This window comes from Drosophila mojavensis, unplaced genomic scaffold, assembly GCF_018153725.1.
Source record: "Drosophila mojavensis isolate 15081-1352.22 unplaced genomic scaffold, ASM1815372v1 contig_136, whole genome shotgun sequence".
Classification (NCBI taxonomy): domain Eukaryota; kingdom Metazoa; phylum Arthropoda; class Insecta; order Diptera; family Drosophilidae; genus Drosophila; species Drosophila mojavensis.
Genome location: NW_025318667.1, coordinates 15,159,052 through 15,175,723, shown reverse-complemented (window position 1 = coordinate 15,175,723; position 16,672 = coordinate 15,159,052). Strand labels below are relative to the sequence as shown.

The following is a 16,672-nucleotide window of genomic DNA, read 5'->3' as shown; positions in this document are numbered from 1 at the left end:
TGCAGCGTTTTTAATTGCATTAGCACGGCCAAAAGCTCCAAAAGCTGCGTTTGACCAGCAAGTAAGCTAAGACAAAGCAACAACACATGTGGAGAGGCGCCTAGCAAAGCTACGAACCAAACAGCTGGAACAGAAGTAATGTGGATGGCAATTTAGAGAGGGGTGAGTGTCAAAGCTAAGCTTTGGAATATTCATGTATTACGATTCAGGCAGCATAACTGTTCTTGTAATTTAATTGGAATATACATTTCAGAATTTAAATATATATGTGGGTAAAAAATGCAGGAAGACTGACAAAAGCGTCGCTGCCAATAGTAATTAACAAAGAGTAATAAACAAAGTCATTGCCGACTTAAATTGGTTTAGCAAAGTTGCCAACCAAGCAGTGAGAACAGTATAGATGGGAAAAATGTGCGGTGTGTGGCCAAACTGAAATTCAAGTTCCACTAGACATGACCGATACTTCCTTAAAACGTATAACTACGCGTCCTACTTCGAATATACTATATATAACAAATTATTCACGTAATACTGAGAATTATAGAAATTACACTACGACTGCAGTCAAATCTGTGTCTTCAACAAAGCAAAATTGTAGGGGAAGTGAGTGTGGTTTGTGTCCAAGCTAAAATTTAAATACGAATTGAAATCAGTTTAAGAATCGATACTTTTATCAAGTAAAACGCCGTTTTCATTTGAAATTGTATAAATTTATTAAATATACATGTGTTACGCGTGTGTGTGTGTGTGTTTATTAAGAGGAAAAAAAAAAACAAATATATAATATATTGCGATTGCAAATGATTTAAGCTTACAAGCTAAGCAAAAAAAAAAAAATTAAATTTATATATATATATTAATTTTTTTTTCTTTTAGTATACAAACAGAAAAAATGCATATTTATATCTAGTATATATGTTAGATTTCAATTAGTTAAGTTTAGGAGCTGTTGCATTTAGTTTGTTTATCAGTTCTGGTTCTTGGATTAGATTTACAATTAGATCAAGATTAGCGAATTGATTAATAAACACTATACATACTTAAGACATAAACACTATAATTTTTGGACCTATTGTATAGCTATATTCTGGGAGCATCCAGAGAGCAGTTGGAGGAGGGGGCTCATTGGATCATTTGACTAAGTTATAGGCTTGTATTTCATTTCATTTAAATAGATATCATAGCGCTGCACCGACCCAAATTTAGTTGAATTTACGAAATATTTTGTTTCTCATTGTTGATTTTCGGTTTTCTTTCAAAAGTTAATCCACAATTCTTACCAGAAGTTTGCCCCGGCCCAAAACTTAGACATAGAGAGAAGTATCTAAAACACTTCGACAATTAAGTTTAACATAAATTTAGTAAACATTGTTAAATCAACATAGCGCCTTATGTGGATGCGGCTGAAGTCCCCAGCTTAATGATTGCCTGATTAATTGGTTGATTCGTTGTTTGATTAGTTGGTTGCTTGGTTGGTTGGTTAGTTGCTTGCCTTTGGCGCCTCGCTCAGTCAACGCACGCTCGATTTGTCCGAGCGTGCCGCCCTTCCCTCCACCCACATCTGAGCAGCGAATCTATCTGATGTTGGCAAACAGATTCAGTACAGACTTGTTCTCCTTTTGGCTGCGCGCCTTGCTAAAGACGTTCCAGAAGCGCAGCGTCTCATCGCCGGCGCCGGTGACAATCGCCTCGCCATCCGGACTGAGGGCCAGGTATAGCACACGATAGGAGTGGCCCGTTAGCTTCGCCACTTGCGTCAGTGACGGGTATTTCCACACGAGTATTTGGTTCTGCGAGTAGCCGTGTGTGGAGACCAGCTCCGACGAGTGCTTCGACCAGGCCAGATTGCACACCTGCGAGCCGGTGTCCACGCACTGCATGGGCTGACCCGTCAGTGTATTCCAGAAGCGTATGCAGCGATCCGCAGTGCCGCCGCCGCTGGCCAACAGGCCGTGATGATGCGGCGACCAGGCGATTGCTTTCACTGCGGCCATATGTTCCGTATACGACTGCACTGGATTCACGGAGTGCTGGTTCCACACGTACAGTCGATTATCATTGCCACCGCTGGCCAAGTACTGATTGTCCGGCGACCACTTCAGTCCGCACACCTCCTGACGATGTCCGGCCAGACGGCGCTCCGACTGTAGCTGCGGCGTTCGTGTGTCCCGCTGTATGATCCAGCGATCTCTCGAACCGCTAGACAGAATGTCGCTATTCCAGGCCAGTGCGCCCACACGCGCCGAATGTCCATTCAGTTTATTGATCTGCAAACAAGCAGGGCATTTCATTAGTTAAGGCTTTACAAAGTTGTTACCCAAACAATCTCTATTGCATCTTTCCTTTGGCTAATCTTTTTTCCTCCTTGTACTTTATTCTCTTAACAGCTCCTACTGCTCACTCATTACTCGTCTCCTCTAGCTTTCAGTCGTCGCCTAAAACCTACTGCTATATACACATTACTATCAGATGTGACATCTGTACTCATTTGCTGATTTCTTATTCCCTTATACTACATCACTTGCCAAGCTTCTCTTTGCTTCTCACTCGCTGCTTGGTTCTATCTACATTTCCCACAGTTATGATCGCCTCACTCATCGCTAGCTCTCTATATGACTTCTCTTCATCTTGTCAAGATGATTTTCCCTCGTGTAATATCTCATATAATACATATAGCTCATATAATACACCTAAAATAAGCTATAGCTCGCTGATCTTTGCCTGCATATCTTCACTTGTTACGGGTTACTCGTTCTCTATTAGTCAATGGATCTGTGGCCATTCTCCACTTGCCCACTCCTCTCGTTTGTCTTCCGTTACTCACCTGCTTGTTAGCTGCCACGTCCCAAACGGTCACGTAGCCGTGATGTGTGCCCACGGCGACCGTATTGCCGCGCTCGTTCCACGACACAGATGTGACTGTATTGGAATCGGGACTGAGATCGCACAGGCGGGTGACCTGCATGGACAGAAGGCAGAATTAGCACTGCAGTTCAGCTTGAGGATTGCATTTGCGCTTACCTGACTGGTGCAGGCGCTCCAGAGATACACGCAGCTGCCCAGACCGACGGCGAGCACGTTTTGCGACGACCAATCGACCAGGTTCAGATAGAAGTCATCCTGCAGTTCCGGTGCATCCAATACCTTGAACGGTATCCGAGATATCTTGCGCGTGGCTTTGCGCGGCGATCGCAGCAGTTTTTGGCTCTTGGCGCTCACGGGCGACAGCGAGTACGGGCACTCGCCATTGTAGTCCTGCGAAGAAGGCAAGGGTAAACATCAATTAGAGAACTGTTGCAATTGCGGCCAAGCAGCTAATTGACCAACTCGAATGGCTTGCTCGCTCTCTTTCCCTATCTCTCTCTTTCTCCCTCTCTCTGTCTCGCTCTCTGTGCTGAAGCGATTGGCAACTTTGTTTGCCCGCCGCGTACTTGGCACGGCAATTAACGCCACCGTGCTAAAAGCAGCGACCGCGTCCGCAATTGATCTGCCAACCTAACGCCCCAACCCATCCCCTCTCCTCACCGCCTACATTTTTTTCTTTTGCATTTGGACACGCACTGCGTGTTGCCCCCCTCTTCTCACCTTTCCGCTCGTTTGCATAGAAAATGCGTACGACAGAAGTGTGTTAAGCGTATGCGTGAATGGCACTTCACACACACGCACACACACACACTCGCACACCTCTCTCCCATAGAGCGAGGGCTGCTTACGCAATGCGCCATTTGAAATGCAAGAAATAACAGTTGCGTGTGCCCCACATTCGGACAGAGCAACCGCAGCAAGATGAGTCCAATCATCATTGGCTACTCGCAGCAATGCCGACTGTGGGCAGCCTTTAGGATCTAAATCCGATCTTAAAGCAAACAATAGATCGTGAGGTTAGTTAATCTAAGCGAAATATAACGATGTTCATATTGTACTATATATGAGAGCTAATCATCAATGCGGATCACAAAATGTTGAGTGGGCCTAGAGCTTGAGCCTCGAGATAGCTGCATCGATCCGTTGTTTGAGAGTTAGACTAGATTCAAAGTATCCTTGATTAGATTAAACGAGGGACTACAATTACGATCAAATTGAAGTTGACATAGAACTGATCCTCAAATGCTAAATTCTAGATCCTAGATTAGTGTAGTGCGTTACTTACTTAACAGAACCTGTCAAGGCACTTCCTAACGTCTTGGATAGATTATATAAATGAATACATATAAAGAACATACTGTATTGCAATATAATATTTTTAATAATATATATAGTAGAATTCGATTATACCGACGTTATACCCGGAATATGCTATAACCATATAATTTTCTTCATTTAAGTTTTTCTGAGGACCTGAATTTTCATCGCAATAATCGTACGGACGCTATAAGCGGAGTCGTTATGACCGTATACTACTGTATATTTATTTAAATTCTGTTTCGTTTATAAGATTTGTTGCTTTATTATAAGATTTGAATAATATCTTCTAATATCTAAAGCATCTCACGAGTTTTAGACCTTACAACCAACTGATCTTGATTTCCTTCATTCTATAGCTGCTGCAGATACATTCTTGTAGGCTTCATTTAGCTTCCTATCGTAAACCCTGTATCTAATTTTGGTTTCCATTATATTCGACTCTAGTCGCAGTCCTTTATCTTAAACCCTTTATCTGCAACATTTTATCTAATTTTCGGAACTGCAAACAGTCTTTTATCTTGTTTTTCTCAGGTTGGCAAAATTTGTACTTCTCTTTCTTCATTGTTGTTTTCTTTTTTGGTTAATCAAGTCGATTTACCTCGAAATTTGTCATCGTTTGTCATTGCAGGCGTTACGTGGTCAGCAGTTCGTAAGCCTTGGGGCGTGCACTTCCGCTCGAACGGGCAAACAAGAACCGGACAAACAGAACAGACAAACCCCACTTTTTTTTGGGGGGGAAAACAAATACTGATGGACGTATGTAAGTTTTGAAGTGTTTGAGTGCGATAAGCGTGCTTCAATGATGACTTAAGCCGGAATTTCGGTTGTGTTCTTAATGCGTTTGGCAAATTAAAATTTAATTCAATTAGCAGAGGGCAAATGCGAGCCCACTATGAACTAACAGATGCGATGAGAGAGTTGAAGAAAAAACAAAAGTACGCCGAACTTAATGACATTAACAACGAGAGAAATGTATGTGTGTGAGTGTGTGCTATATGTGTGATGTGTATGTGTGTGTGTGAGTGTGTGAGTGTGCGTCTCAAATTGCGTGTCGCTTCAATGGCTGAAGATTACGCCAACTGCGGGCTGGCTGAAGAGTATATGGCCCTTAATGCTCACTTTGCACTTGGCCAGAAAAAGCAGAAGAAAAACAAGTAAGAACGTTGCAGTCGGGCGTTACCGACTGCGGAATACTCATTCACATCCCATCAACAATTTAGTAGCTAAGTTTCGCTCTAATACTGTAGAATATACAGGTTTTTCCGATTTGCCACGCCCCAACTGGGCGTAGACACCTCATTTTTGGTCAGTTTTTAGAAAGAGATAACGGTACCCTAACTGCAAAGTTTGAATGCTTAACCTCAAAAAATTTGAAAATTACAGGGTATTTTTCGATATGCCACGCCCCTAAAGAGGCGTAAAAATTATTTTTGGGGAATCGATAGAGGAGGCTACCAGTAACTCAACTATCCAAATTTAAAGCTTCTAGCTATTATACTTTAGGAGATATAAACTTTTGTGGTTTGCCACGCCCCCTGTGGGCGGACATATATCCGACAAAACTTTTTGGTCTTGGGTGATCAGTCCGAGTATATATACAAAATTTGAGGTCTCTGCCATCAATAGTGTCCAAAATATAGGAGAATTTAAAAAATCACTATATCTTCAGGTCCGATTTGCCACGCCCCCAATGGGCATAGACTTATAATTTTATCTTTAGACTTTATAGAGTCATAGCATTAGCTGACGTGCAAAATTTCAGCATTCTAGGTTTACAACTTTAGGAGATACAGTTTTATCCGATTTGCCACGCCCCCAATGGGCGTAGATATATCCGCCATAGCTCGTAATTTTGGGTGGTCAACGCGGACCTACATACCAAATTTCAGCTTTCTAGCTCTTTAACTAACATGATTTCTGGTATATCGGAAAATGCATTTTCCGATTTTCCACGCCCCTAGTGGGCGGATCGGGAAAATTTTAACACTTTATAAATCGGAGATATACACGAGTATGTGTTCCAAATTTCAAGTCTCTAGCTTCAATAGCGCCGAAATAGATTGCGTTCATACGGACAGACGGACAGACGGACAGACGGACGGACGGACAGACGGACGGACAGCAAGACGGACATTGCACAAAACCAATATACTGATTCACTTTCGTGAATGAGTATAAAAATAACAAATTTTTAATGGCTCTGTTTGGACTGTTAGCTGTTGTTGCTCTGGGTTTCCGCTTTCTGGGAATGGCGAGCGTACTGGCCAGCGTACTGAAGCACTTTGAAATAGCAGAGCAGCACGCCGGACCCGACGACTCCGGCCCCGTCTCGCCTGCTCTGTGGGCCATAAAGCGTACAAGCAACTGCCATTAAATTTAAATGCTTTTCGATGCCAAGTGCCTGCGTGCACGTGTGTGTGTGTGTGTGTGTGTGTGTCTAAGCCTATTAGAAATTCAATTGTGAAACTGCCAACAAATACCAAAGAGGAAATCCAACTCTGAATTCACATACAACAAATCTGGTTCCACGCTTTTTCGATTAAATCTTTTGCTCTCTCTCCCTCTCTCTCTCTCTCTCACTCTTTCTATTGCTCTCTCTATCTCCGCCTCTGTCGCTGTCTGTTTATGGCCTGGCCGTGGCCTTTGGCAACGGCTTCTTCTTCTTATTATGTTGTAGTCTTGTTTGTTGTCATTTGAATGTGTCATTCGTCATCAGTTAACAGACGTTGTCATTGTTCTTGTCGTTAATAAACTACGCAAATACCCTGTACAGCTGATTCAAGCGATAAATGAACGACTGACATATGGGATATCTATATCGTAATCCATATCCAAATTCAATAATTTGCAGTCTACTTTAGCTGTAAAACTCAAACTGCAATGGGAAACTTTGCAGAAGTACTGATATTACAGGGTATATTGGCGGCATATAGAGGTTGACAGCAGCTTATGGAACATATACATATACAAAGGTAATTTTTTACAAAGGTATATGTATTTATATATATATATGAAATCATGAAATCTGAAGTTTCGATGCTTGAGAACATTTAAAATCCGATATTTTTATAAGCCTACAATGGAACGTTGACAATTATTAATTATAAAAATAATGATACTCAGATTACCTTTTGCATTATATACGAACAAATTTTAAACATTTCTTAAATTTCATCTTCATGAAATAAATGATATTATACGTAGATGTGCCCCCAGCTAAGCTAGCCCTCCCCACTATATTGTTTCGAATATCTTAATTAATCTAATCTAATCTATCTCCAACAGATGTTTAGCTATATCTTTCAAGTCCAACCGAGTACAGGGTATCTGCGAGTCGAGCACCCTCTGCGCAGAGCGCTAACAGCCCACTGTTAACGTTTTATTTTCTCATATTCCCACCGAAAGTACAGTCTCCCATGCCTTTTTTTTTTTTTTTTTTGATCACATTGCTGCCAGATACAATTATTGAAAAGTTGTTGTTTTTTTTGTTATCTTCATCTTCTATATCTTTTTCAGACAAAATGGCCGCCATGGCGGCCAATAAAGTAAAAGTTGCACAGAGATCGATGCGAGTATTGTATGGAACGAAATGGAATCGCATGGAACACGTAATGCGGGCCGAATGAATTCAATTGAATTGAATGAAATATGGACACTGGTGGAGTTGCCGGCCGGCATTTGTTGGCGTTGTTGTTGTTGTTAAAGTGTTTTGTGGGCGGCGCTTGGCAGGCAAAGTTTATAAATAAAATAAAAAAACAGCCAACCAGCAGAGGCAGCAGATCCAAAGCGGGGGCAGCATAGCTGCTGACCCAACCAGCGTTGGGGACGGGGAACGGGGGACGGGGGGGGCAAATGTGAATGTTAATGACCATGATAATGGGAAAGCGAATGGCTTTTGGGTTTGGCTTGAGCCTGTCGGCGTCCATATAGAGCTGCCCCACACAATACGGCTGAATCACTAAATTAGCCATGCTGACCAAACTGGCCAAGCTTAAAGCCAGCTTAATTTTATGCTAATGCAAATGTCTGCTGCATAAATTAATATCAATAATAACAATAAAACAAACAAGTGTCGGCCACAGGTGGCGGGATAGACTCGCCTGTCCACAATTCTATGATACAGGTGCACAGGCTGTTCAAGCGACGGCTTTTTATTTTATTCCCATTATTTATTTACTTATTATTGTTTTTTTTTTTTTTGCTGTTGTCTCATTGGCTTGGCTCATAATTGGCGATGGCTCAGCGAGCGGCGTTGAAAACAGATTTTCTAAACACGCGGAAAAGCAGCACACAGCACAACAACAACAACAACAACAACAGCAACAATAATAATAATAATAATATAAAAAAAAAAAAAAAAAATCAGAAAACCATAAATAAATTATGAGTGTTCAAAGCAAAGGGAGTCAAGTCTGTCCGTCCGTCCGTCCGTCCGCCCGCCCGCCTGACTGACTCAACTGCTGTGCAGATTATAAAATCCATTAACTAAGACATTCGCGCACCTCGTTACGTTATACAGGTAGGTAATTGCAGACATCGCAGCACAACATCTCATTAATTGTGTAATCAGAAAGCTAACGCTACAAATGCTCTAAGAATCCAAAGTGTTATAAACGTGGGAAAAATGTATATACACTATATGATACACATACATTTCATATAAACAGCTGTTGAACAAATTACACATCGATTGAATCACTACTTCAGTCTTCAATTAGAGTGCAAAACTGTATATAAACAGATATCGTATGATGGCTAGCATAAACATAGGCAATGTGGCTGAAGGGGTTACACACCAATGGAAATACTATTAAGACTTCAATTAAAGCGAAAAATGATATATACACAGATATCGGATGATGGCTGGAATAGACAACGACTGGCAGCTGGAGTAGAGGCTTACACACTCATTGAAACCCTACGAGACCAATCAAAGTGAAAAGCTATATCTTTCATAATTGCCTTACTCATGAACAATTGGTATTGGAGAACATTGAAAATGAGGGGGCCCTAGGGGGAGCTATAAGAGCGACTTTGCCTTGAGCTTGGCTTTGAATTTGCGTTATTTGTATAGTTTTAGTGTTTCCTCATTTTTCTTATAGCTGACATACACTTGCCTATTCGATCTATTATTTACATATAACATTTAAAGCAAAAGCAAAAATGCTTCTGGATAGACTTTGTCAATTACTTCTGCTTCATTTAACTGTAGAATAAGTTATCTATGTGTGGTACATATTTTTATATTATTTAATTGGGTTTTTAATTTATTATAATATTTTTATTTAATTTAAAAAATTTTGTTTTTTAATTTTATTTATCAGGGGGCACCAGAGTATTTTTTTTGCTCTATTCTCTTCCTTTAGACATGTTTATAAACAAAGGTTAAATTTAAACATATATTTCATGTAAATTAATTATATTTTTATTATTGAAAACAAGCAAAACTATATTGAGAATTTGAAATATTAAAATATAAATAATTAAACCATTAATTCCCCCCCCTTTTTTTTTTTTAATTTGCTCGTCTTATATCCATTGAAAGTGGTAAATCATATTATATATTATCTGTACTGTATAATATTTAAGTTTCCTAATACAATTCTGCTTGCCTTTTAATAATGTCTAATGTTTTAGCAAATTTTATATTTATCATATAGTCCACATATCCATGCATGTATATTTCAATATATAACATATAAAAGATCTATTATAGCTAATCCATATACTACTACTATTGTATTGTAATTTTTACGAAAAACTAATATTTATCATGTATAAGATTATCATGTATATGATATAAATATCTCTTTCACTTTTCTATTCTTTGCATTTTTAATTTCAATTAAATCTAATATTTATCATACAGTCCCTATATATATTTACCAATACAACAAATGTATTTAATTTTTCATTGAATAGTTGTTTTCTTCTCTTTTTTGTAGTTGTTTATATTTGCCTTTCTAGCTATTTGTCCATCTAAGAGCCTATCTGTCGTATCTATTTGCTGTATTTGTCTATTAATCGCTGTCAACCGGTTTTATGAAAACTGTTTGCGTCAGGTGGAATGGGAGATATCTATATGAAAAATTGCTTTACCTCAATATTTGGCTCTTTCTTTCATTCATTGCCCTCCCCTTCCCCTGACCATGCTCCGTCCCTTTCTCACGCTTACAGACCGGATCGGTTCAGCTCGATTTGGGGTTAACACACTTTGATTTCTTCAATGCTGTTGTTGTTGGTACAGCCGGTTCTTAGTTCTTGATTTGTTCAAGTGTTTGAACGTTTAGATCTTGTGATGTTATTTCTATTTCTATTTCTATTTCCATTTCTATTCAACTGTTGCCACTTGCCACTTGCCGCTTGCCAGTGGCCAGTTGCTGCTGCTGCCACTGCACAACTGGTCAATTGTTGGGGCAGAGATCTGTGCAATGGCGCGCGTCTTCGTCTTCATCTTCATCTTCGTCAGCATTCGGGGCTTGGACATATTTGTGCGCTTATCAGATTTATGCTGCCTCAATTGCTGCGCCGACAGCCGCACGTCTCCAAGTGGATTCAACGTTGTTGGCTTTTGCTTTGACTAATTTTTGACAGTTGACACGTTGCCAGTTGCCAGTTGCCAGTTGCCAGTCAAGCAACAACAACAACAACAACAACAATAACAATAAAAGAACAAAGCCCCATATTCTGCGATTCGAGCTGAGGAATTGCGTCTGCGGCTCATTTGCCCAACTACTTCAGTGGTCTAAAACGACACTTGAGTCAATAAGCGGACGCATTGAATAGCCCAGACAACGGAGCACATCGAGATCGTGACTTCAGGCAACCGGCTGAACACGCCAAGGGGCATGGCCCAAGGGGCAGGGGCACATACATGAGCATAAGCAAGTGCCCGGCAGCTAAATTATCATGCCATATTCTGGCCATATTTATTTGGCAGCAAGACTCAAGAAAAAATTAAGTATTTGCCAGTCGACTGTACACGACTCGACGATACCCTGTAACTAACTACATCAAGTCTTTTCTTCTCTAGAGAGACATACTGAGAGTAGAGTAGAGCAATCGAAACTTGTAAAATTTGAGAGATTTCTTTATCGATTTATCATACTTGCAGATATCAAAGCTCTTGAGCCTTCTAAGCTATTCCCATTTACAGGGTATAGAAATGTGGCGAGGCCTTTTTTGGGGTTTTTGATTAATGGGCTCATGAATTCGCATTGCGAGCGGTTTCTAAACCGGAGGCCCATAACCTATGGAAATTGTCGCCTCAATCAGCGGCCATTCATCTACATCACGCCCACACAATTAACACAAAACAGTGAACACTCCCCGGGGTGGGAAGTGGGGGCTGGGCGGGGCAGGCATTGCCAGCGGCATCGGCAGTCAAATGTGGCCAAGAGTTATTTCTCATATTTCGGTTATTTAGGGAATGTGGGGGAGGGGGAGGGGGGAGTGGAGCAGGCTCGTGGTCATAACAAATCATATATAATTCAATTATGTGCGGCCGCAATGTAGCTGCCATAAATAATGGCCAATACATTTGGCCCACACGTACGCAGATCATACAAAGGCTAGACAGTAGCTGCCACGCCTACCCCAGCCGCCCATACATACAAAAGTTATGCGTCAGCTGCTTAATAAAGCAAAGACAGCTCCAGCTTATCTGTGATCTGTGATCTGTGATATGCGATCGTTTGTCCGCCCAATTTACGAAATATATATCATAATATTTTAACATTTTGAATATCATAATAATTATATATCTGAATATTAGCATATTTCAAATTTTTGAATATTATAATATAGAGAATTTCTAATTAAATAATATTTAGAATATTTTTCATTATTAATTTTATTTTATTATATTTTTTTTTAGTTTTTAATATTATAATATAGCTAATTTTTAATTAAAAATTATTTAGAATATTTTTTATTATTAGTTTTACTTCATTATATAATTTTTGTTCTATTTTTATGTTTATTTTATTATATTATTTGAAGTTTTTAATATAGAGAATTTTTAATTAGTCCATCTTTAAATTATTTTTATTTGATTATACTATTTTTTTTTATTTTTTATTTTTTTTAAATATTATAGCGAAGCTTTAATTAGAATACTTTTTTGTTATTTTTATTTTTATTATTATTATTTTTGTATTTATTGTATTATATTTTATGTAAACTCTTAACACTCATATATTCTCTCAAGTTTTAGAGAGCTACCCGAAGTGTAAAATTTCTCACAGAATTGATGGTATTTTTGAACATATTTAGCAAATTTTAAGTTGACTTCAGTTTTGTCAATATCTTTTTAAATAAACATTTCGAAACAAATCTTTAGCATGAACTATCTATTAAGATTGATCAAGACTTTTCCCTAGCAGTTCCATAAACATTCTGTCTCTCACTCTCACTCATATTAGTTTTACATAAATCTATATATAACTGCAAAATCTTTCTGAGCACTACACATTTTCCCAGAGTCTCAAGCAGACTCTAGACTCTAGACACATTGAGTCCATGACCTGCTCCGCAGTGCATTCAACTCGTAGTCCACTCAGACGCATCGCCACCTTACAAAAGAAGTCTCAATTAAATATTAAAAAATACAACAAAAAAATCGCATATACTATATGTATATATATACATATATATATATGATAAGGCCGACAGAGCTAACTCAATTAATGCAATATTTGCAAAAGTATCTCACAATTGCCAAAGTCAGAGACAGGTCGAGTCTAGGGGCAGAGCTGCGAGAGGGAGGACTTTTTCGAGGGGGCACCGGAGTATATGTGGGGGGAAAGCTTACCTGCTTAGTGGGTGATTGATATTTGAAGAGGCTGCGCTTGGCCGCCGGCGTATAGGAGTTCTCGTTGCGCTCCTCCCCGGCGGTCTTCACATCGTCTATGGCCGAGCCAAGGAGCTCGTTCTTCAATAGGCACGAATAGGCCAGACTATCGCGTGCCGTTTCTCCACAATCTCGCTGCTTCTTGCTTGTCTGCGGCGAGTTATCATTCGACTTGTTAATGGAGGCAAAGCTCGTTTGCCAATTGTTGTGAGCCCTGCAGAAAGAGAGCGAGAAGAAGAAGAAGTAGGATTAGATTGCAGCAAAAATAAATAAAATATGTATATGATAATAATTGCAATTAATGTAAATGAAAGCAGCAGACTGAGATTTTCGTTTTCAAATGTCTTTCTGCTGCTGGCTAACTGCCTCACTGCACATACCCTGTAATCGGAATATCAATGACAACTGGGCATATGAAGCGGAAGTACAACTTTATATAGATATAAGAGGGAAAACTCTGAAATTACATTGTCGCTTTTTGGTTACCTTTCCCCGTGTCATTCAACACCAAGAAACCTATTTAATATAGCATTTGTGTACTTTGGCGCATATAAACACCTGGATGTTATTATTCCACTCTGAGAATTTCATTAAGAAAGTCCAACTAGCACTTCAGTTTCCCCCATTGTGAAGCCCAGGTAGTCCAAGCGCAACAGCTGCGTATGGTGCGTAGTAAACAAAGTGTATATGTGTGTGTGTGTGTGCCTGTGTGTGTGTGTGTGCATGGGCTTTAGCACGTGTTATTTGTTATGTAATTTAAGCTGAGAGTGTGGGAAGTAGCAGCTCTGCGCAAGGCCCAGCTTATGCAGGGTATTTACTAGTCGGACACTTCCGACTAGAGCCTAGTCTTACTTGTCACACCATCGTTACTATATATCAAGCTGAAGTGCTTCATTTGTTGCTTTGGTAGCTTTCGCTTGATGCCTCTATCTATTATCTAAGTCATAGTTCCGTTAATTATTCTCCAAGATTGCATCTCTCTCGCTTGCACTTCAGTGTAAACCCCCAAAATTTGGCCATAGACCTAGGGCAGCTTCTAGTCGTGGCCATCGCATTAGGCACAGTCATCGATTTGTCTCTCTTAGTCAAGCGCAAGGCACAGAGCATGGCAAAAAGTTTTGCCAAAATATAAATTATTTATACAATCAACAACAGCAGCAGCAACAACAACAACAACAATTGCAAAAGTAAATTTATGCAAACGCGTTCAAATTCAATTGTTCGCCGTTTCTGCCGCGCTGGGGACCCCAATGACTCTTAACACCCTTCGTGTCTGTGCATGGTGTGGTCACCTCCGCCCCCCCAGCCACGCCTCCCCGTTGAACTCCTCCTTTATGTACCTGACTCCACACGTAATGCAAACAATGTAGTGTGGGAAGTGGGCTGGCGCGAAGAGGGGGCAGAGCGGGGGATGGCCAATTGTTATTATTGTTGCTCATAAAACATAAAAAACGTGTGCAACGTGCAAAAAGGCAGCAACAGAAATTCATATTTTGAATGTCAAATTCGCTAAATTTGCACAAATTGACAAATTCGCAACGATTTGCGATTTGCGATTTGCGATTTCTGATTTTGCGATTTGCTAACCTGGCGAATTCGCCATGAAATTCGCGGCGGCCAAGTGTGAGAGAGTTTTAACCTCCCCCCAGACAAACAACAAAAAATATTTAAAAAAAAAAAAAAAAAAACAAATTTTATTTATTAGAGGGGGCTACACACAGGAAGAGGGCTATTGAATTGCATTGCACACACACACACAGAGAGGCTCGCACAACAAACTGTTTATTAATGCAACTTGCGTCTTTTGCCGCTTTACACCTAAACCCCTCCTCGCCCCCGCTCCCCCTTGAGTGCTCATCTGGCAAACGCATTTGAAGCATTTACTTCCACCTACAATAAATTAATTTCATAAGCAAATTTGCAAGGTGACTGACTGCAAGGGCGAAAGAGGGGGCGGGGACTGGGGCAAGGGCAGGGACACACAGTTGCAAGGGACACGGACAATTCAATCAAAGGCAGCAACAGGTAATAGCAGAGACAAAGAGAGAGGGAGAGATAGAGAGAGAGGGAGAGAGATAGAAAGAGAGAGAGAGAGAGAGAGTAAAGAAAAACAGAGAGAGAACGAAAAAAAAGAGGGTTTGAGTGAGAGAGAGAGAAAAAGAAAAAGAGAGAGACAGGGGAATGAGAGATAGATGGAAAAAACAGAGGAGAAAGACGTAGAAAAATAAAGAGATCGAAAGGGAATGAAAGAGATAAACAGCAAGAAAGAGAGAGAGAGAGAGAGAGGGGACAGGGAGAAAGTTAAAACCACAGCTGTTTAGCTTAACAGCAGATGTTAACAGTGAGTTAACAGTGAGTGATAATTATTCATACATCGACTGTTAAGAGAGAAAATCAAAGATAGAGACAGATATGAAAAGACAGCAGGAAAATAAATTGCTTAGAGGTAACAGAATGTAAACGATTTTGAATTGAATCGATACATTATCTATTAGCTGTTAAAATTCTTCAATTTCGGGATCATCAAAATTATGTTACTATTGTATAATAGATAATATTTGAATATTTGGGTATATGAATTGGCACAGCAACTTTTACTAGATACTGTTAATAGCTTTACTTAGTTACTGTTAAATGTTACCAAAGCGATAATCAACAACAAAATGAAACGGAAAAGGAAATCGAGTGTAAGCGGAAGCTCTATGAAGGTTATATGAAGTACCATAGAGGCTAATCAAAACTATCAAATAGTTAGATGCCAAACATCTATGTAGTTTAATAAGTATTAAAAGCAAACTCTTTATAAATTTGATTAAAGTATATTGAAATCTCCGAGATGTGGGAAAAAAGTTAAACAATTGAATAAGACACAAAATGTAGGTGAGCTGGGGAAAAGAGACGAACTGAAAGATGCGGAAGTGTTTAACAACGCACAGATACTAATGATAACCATCTATCTGTGTGTGTGTGTGTGTATGTGTGTGTATGACGGCTGTCTGTGTGAGGCAAGCTCATTAGCAACAGGTGGGGGCCAGGCAGGTAGGCAATGGGGGGACGGGGGATAGGCAGGCGAGTCTTCACTGCTGGACAGACAGTCTCATGTTTGGGTGTTGGCGCTGCTTGCAGTTCCGTTAGCTCAACGAGTTGCAGCCAGGCGGAAAATGCGGGAAACAACACACGATGTTGTTGTTTATGGTTATTGTTCTTCTGGCTGTTGTTGTTGTTGCTGTTGCTGTTGCTGTTCGCGAGTGAGCGGAAAAGGTGACGTAGCAGAAAAACTAACGGCTTGGCGCAAGGGTTCACTCACCTGCAGGGTATGAAACGATCCAACGATGTTGGCGTTGTGGACGCTTCCAGATTGTCGAATAGATTTCTAGCCACGGGACTGCAGTGCTTCAGGATGCGTTTCTCAAACTCCGGACTGAACATTGTAAATGATTATTGTTGTTGTTGTTGCTGTTGTTGCTTACACTATTGGCTATTGTGAATGCTCAGCTGTAATCGCGATTCGATGTAATGCGAGTCGATTTGATTAACTGGAATACAACACGGTATTTGCACAGTTCGCGTTTTGAGCCGAAAGAAAAAAAAAAAAAAAAGAGAGAGAACAAAACGTTGCCAAAAACAAAACACAAA

At 40.0% G+C, this 16,672-nt stretch overlaps 1 protein-coding gene across 1 annotated transcript; it reads right to left on the bottom strand.

The window, feature by feature from the left end:
• Positions 1-842: 842 nt before the first annotated feature.
• On the bottom strand, positions 843-16,650 carry LOC6583893 (fizzy-related protein homolog). The gene is made up of 5 exons (XM_002009519.4): positions 16,344-16,650; positions 12,998-13,250; positions 3,022-3,255; positions 2,825-2,959; positions 843-2,267 (listed from the first exon to the last, which is right to left on the bottom strand). Exons 1-5 carry the CDS (start codon positions 16,463-16,465, stop codon positions 1,575-1,577), a joined length of 1,437 nt encoding a protein of 478 aa, XP_002009555.1. The 5' UTR covers positions 16,466-16,650; the 3' UTR covers positions 843-1,574.
• Positions 16,651-16,672: the final 22 nt, after the last annotated feature.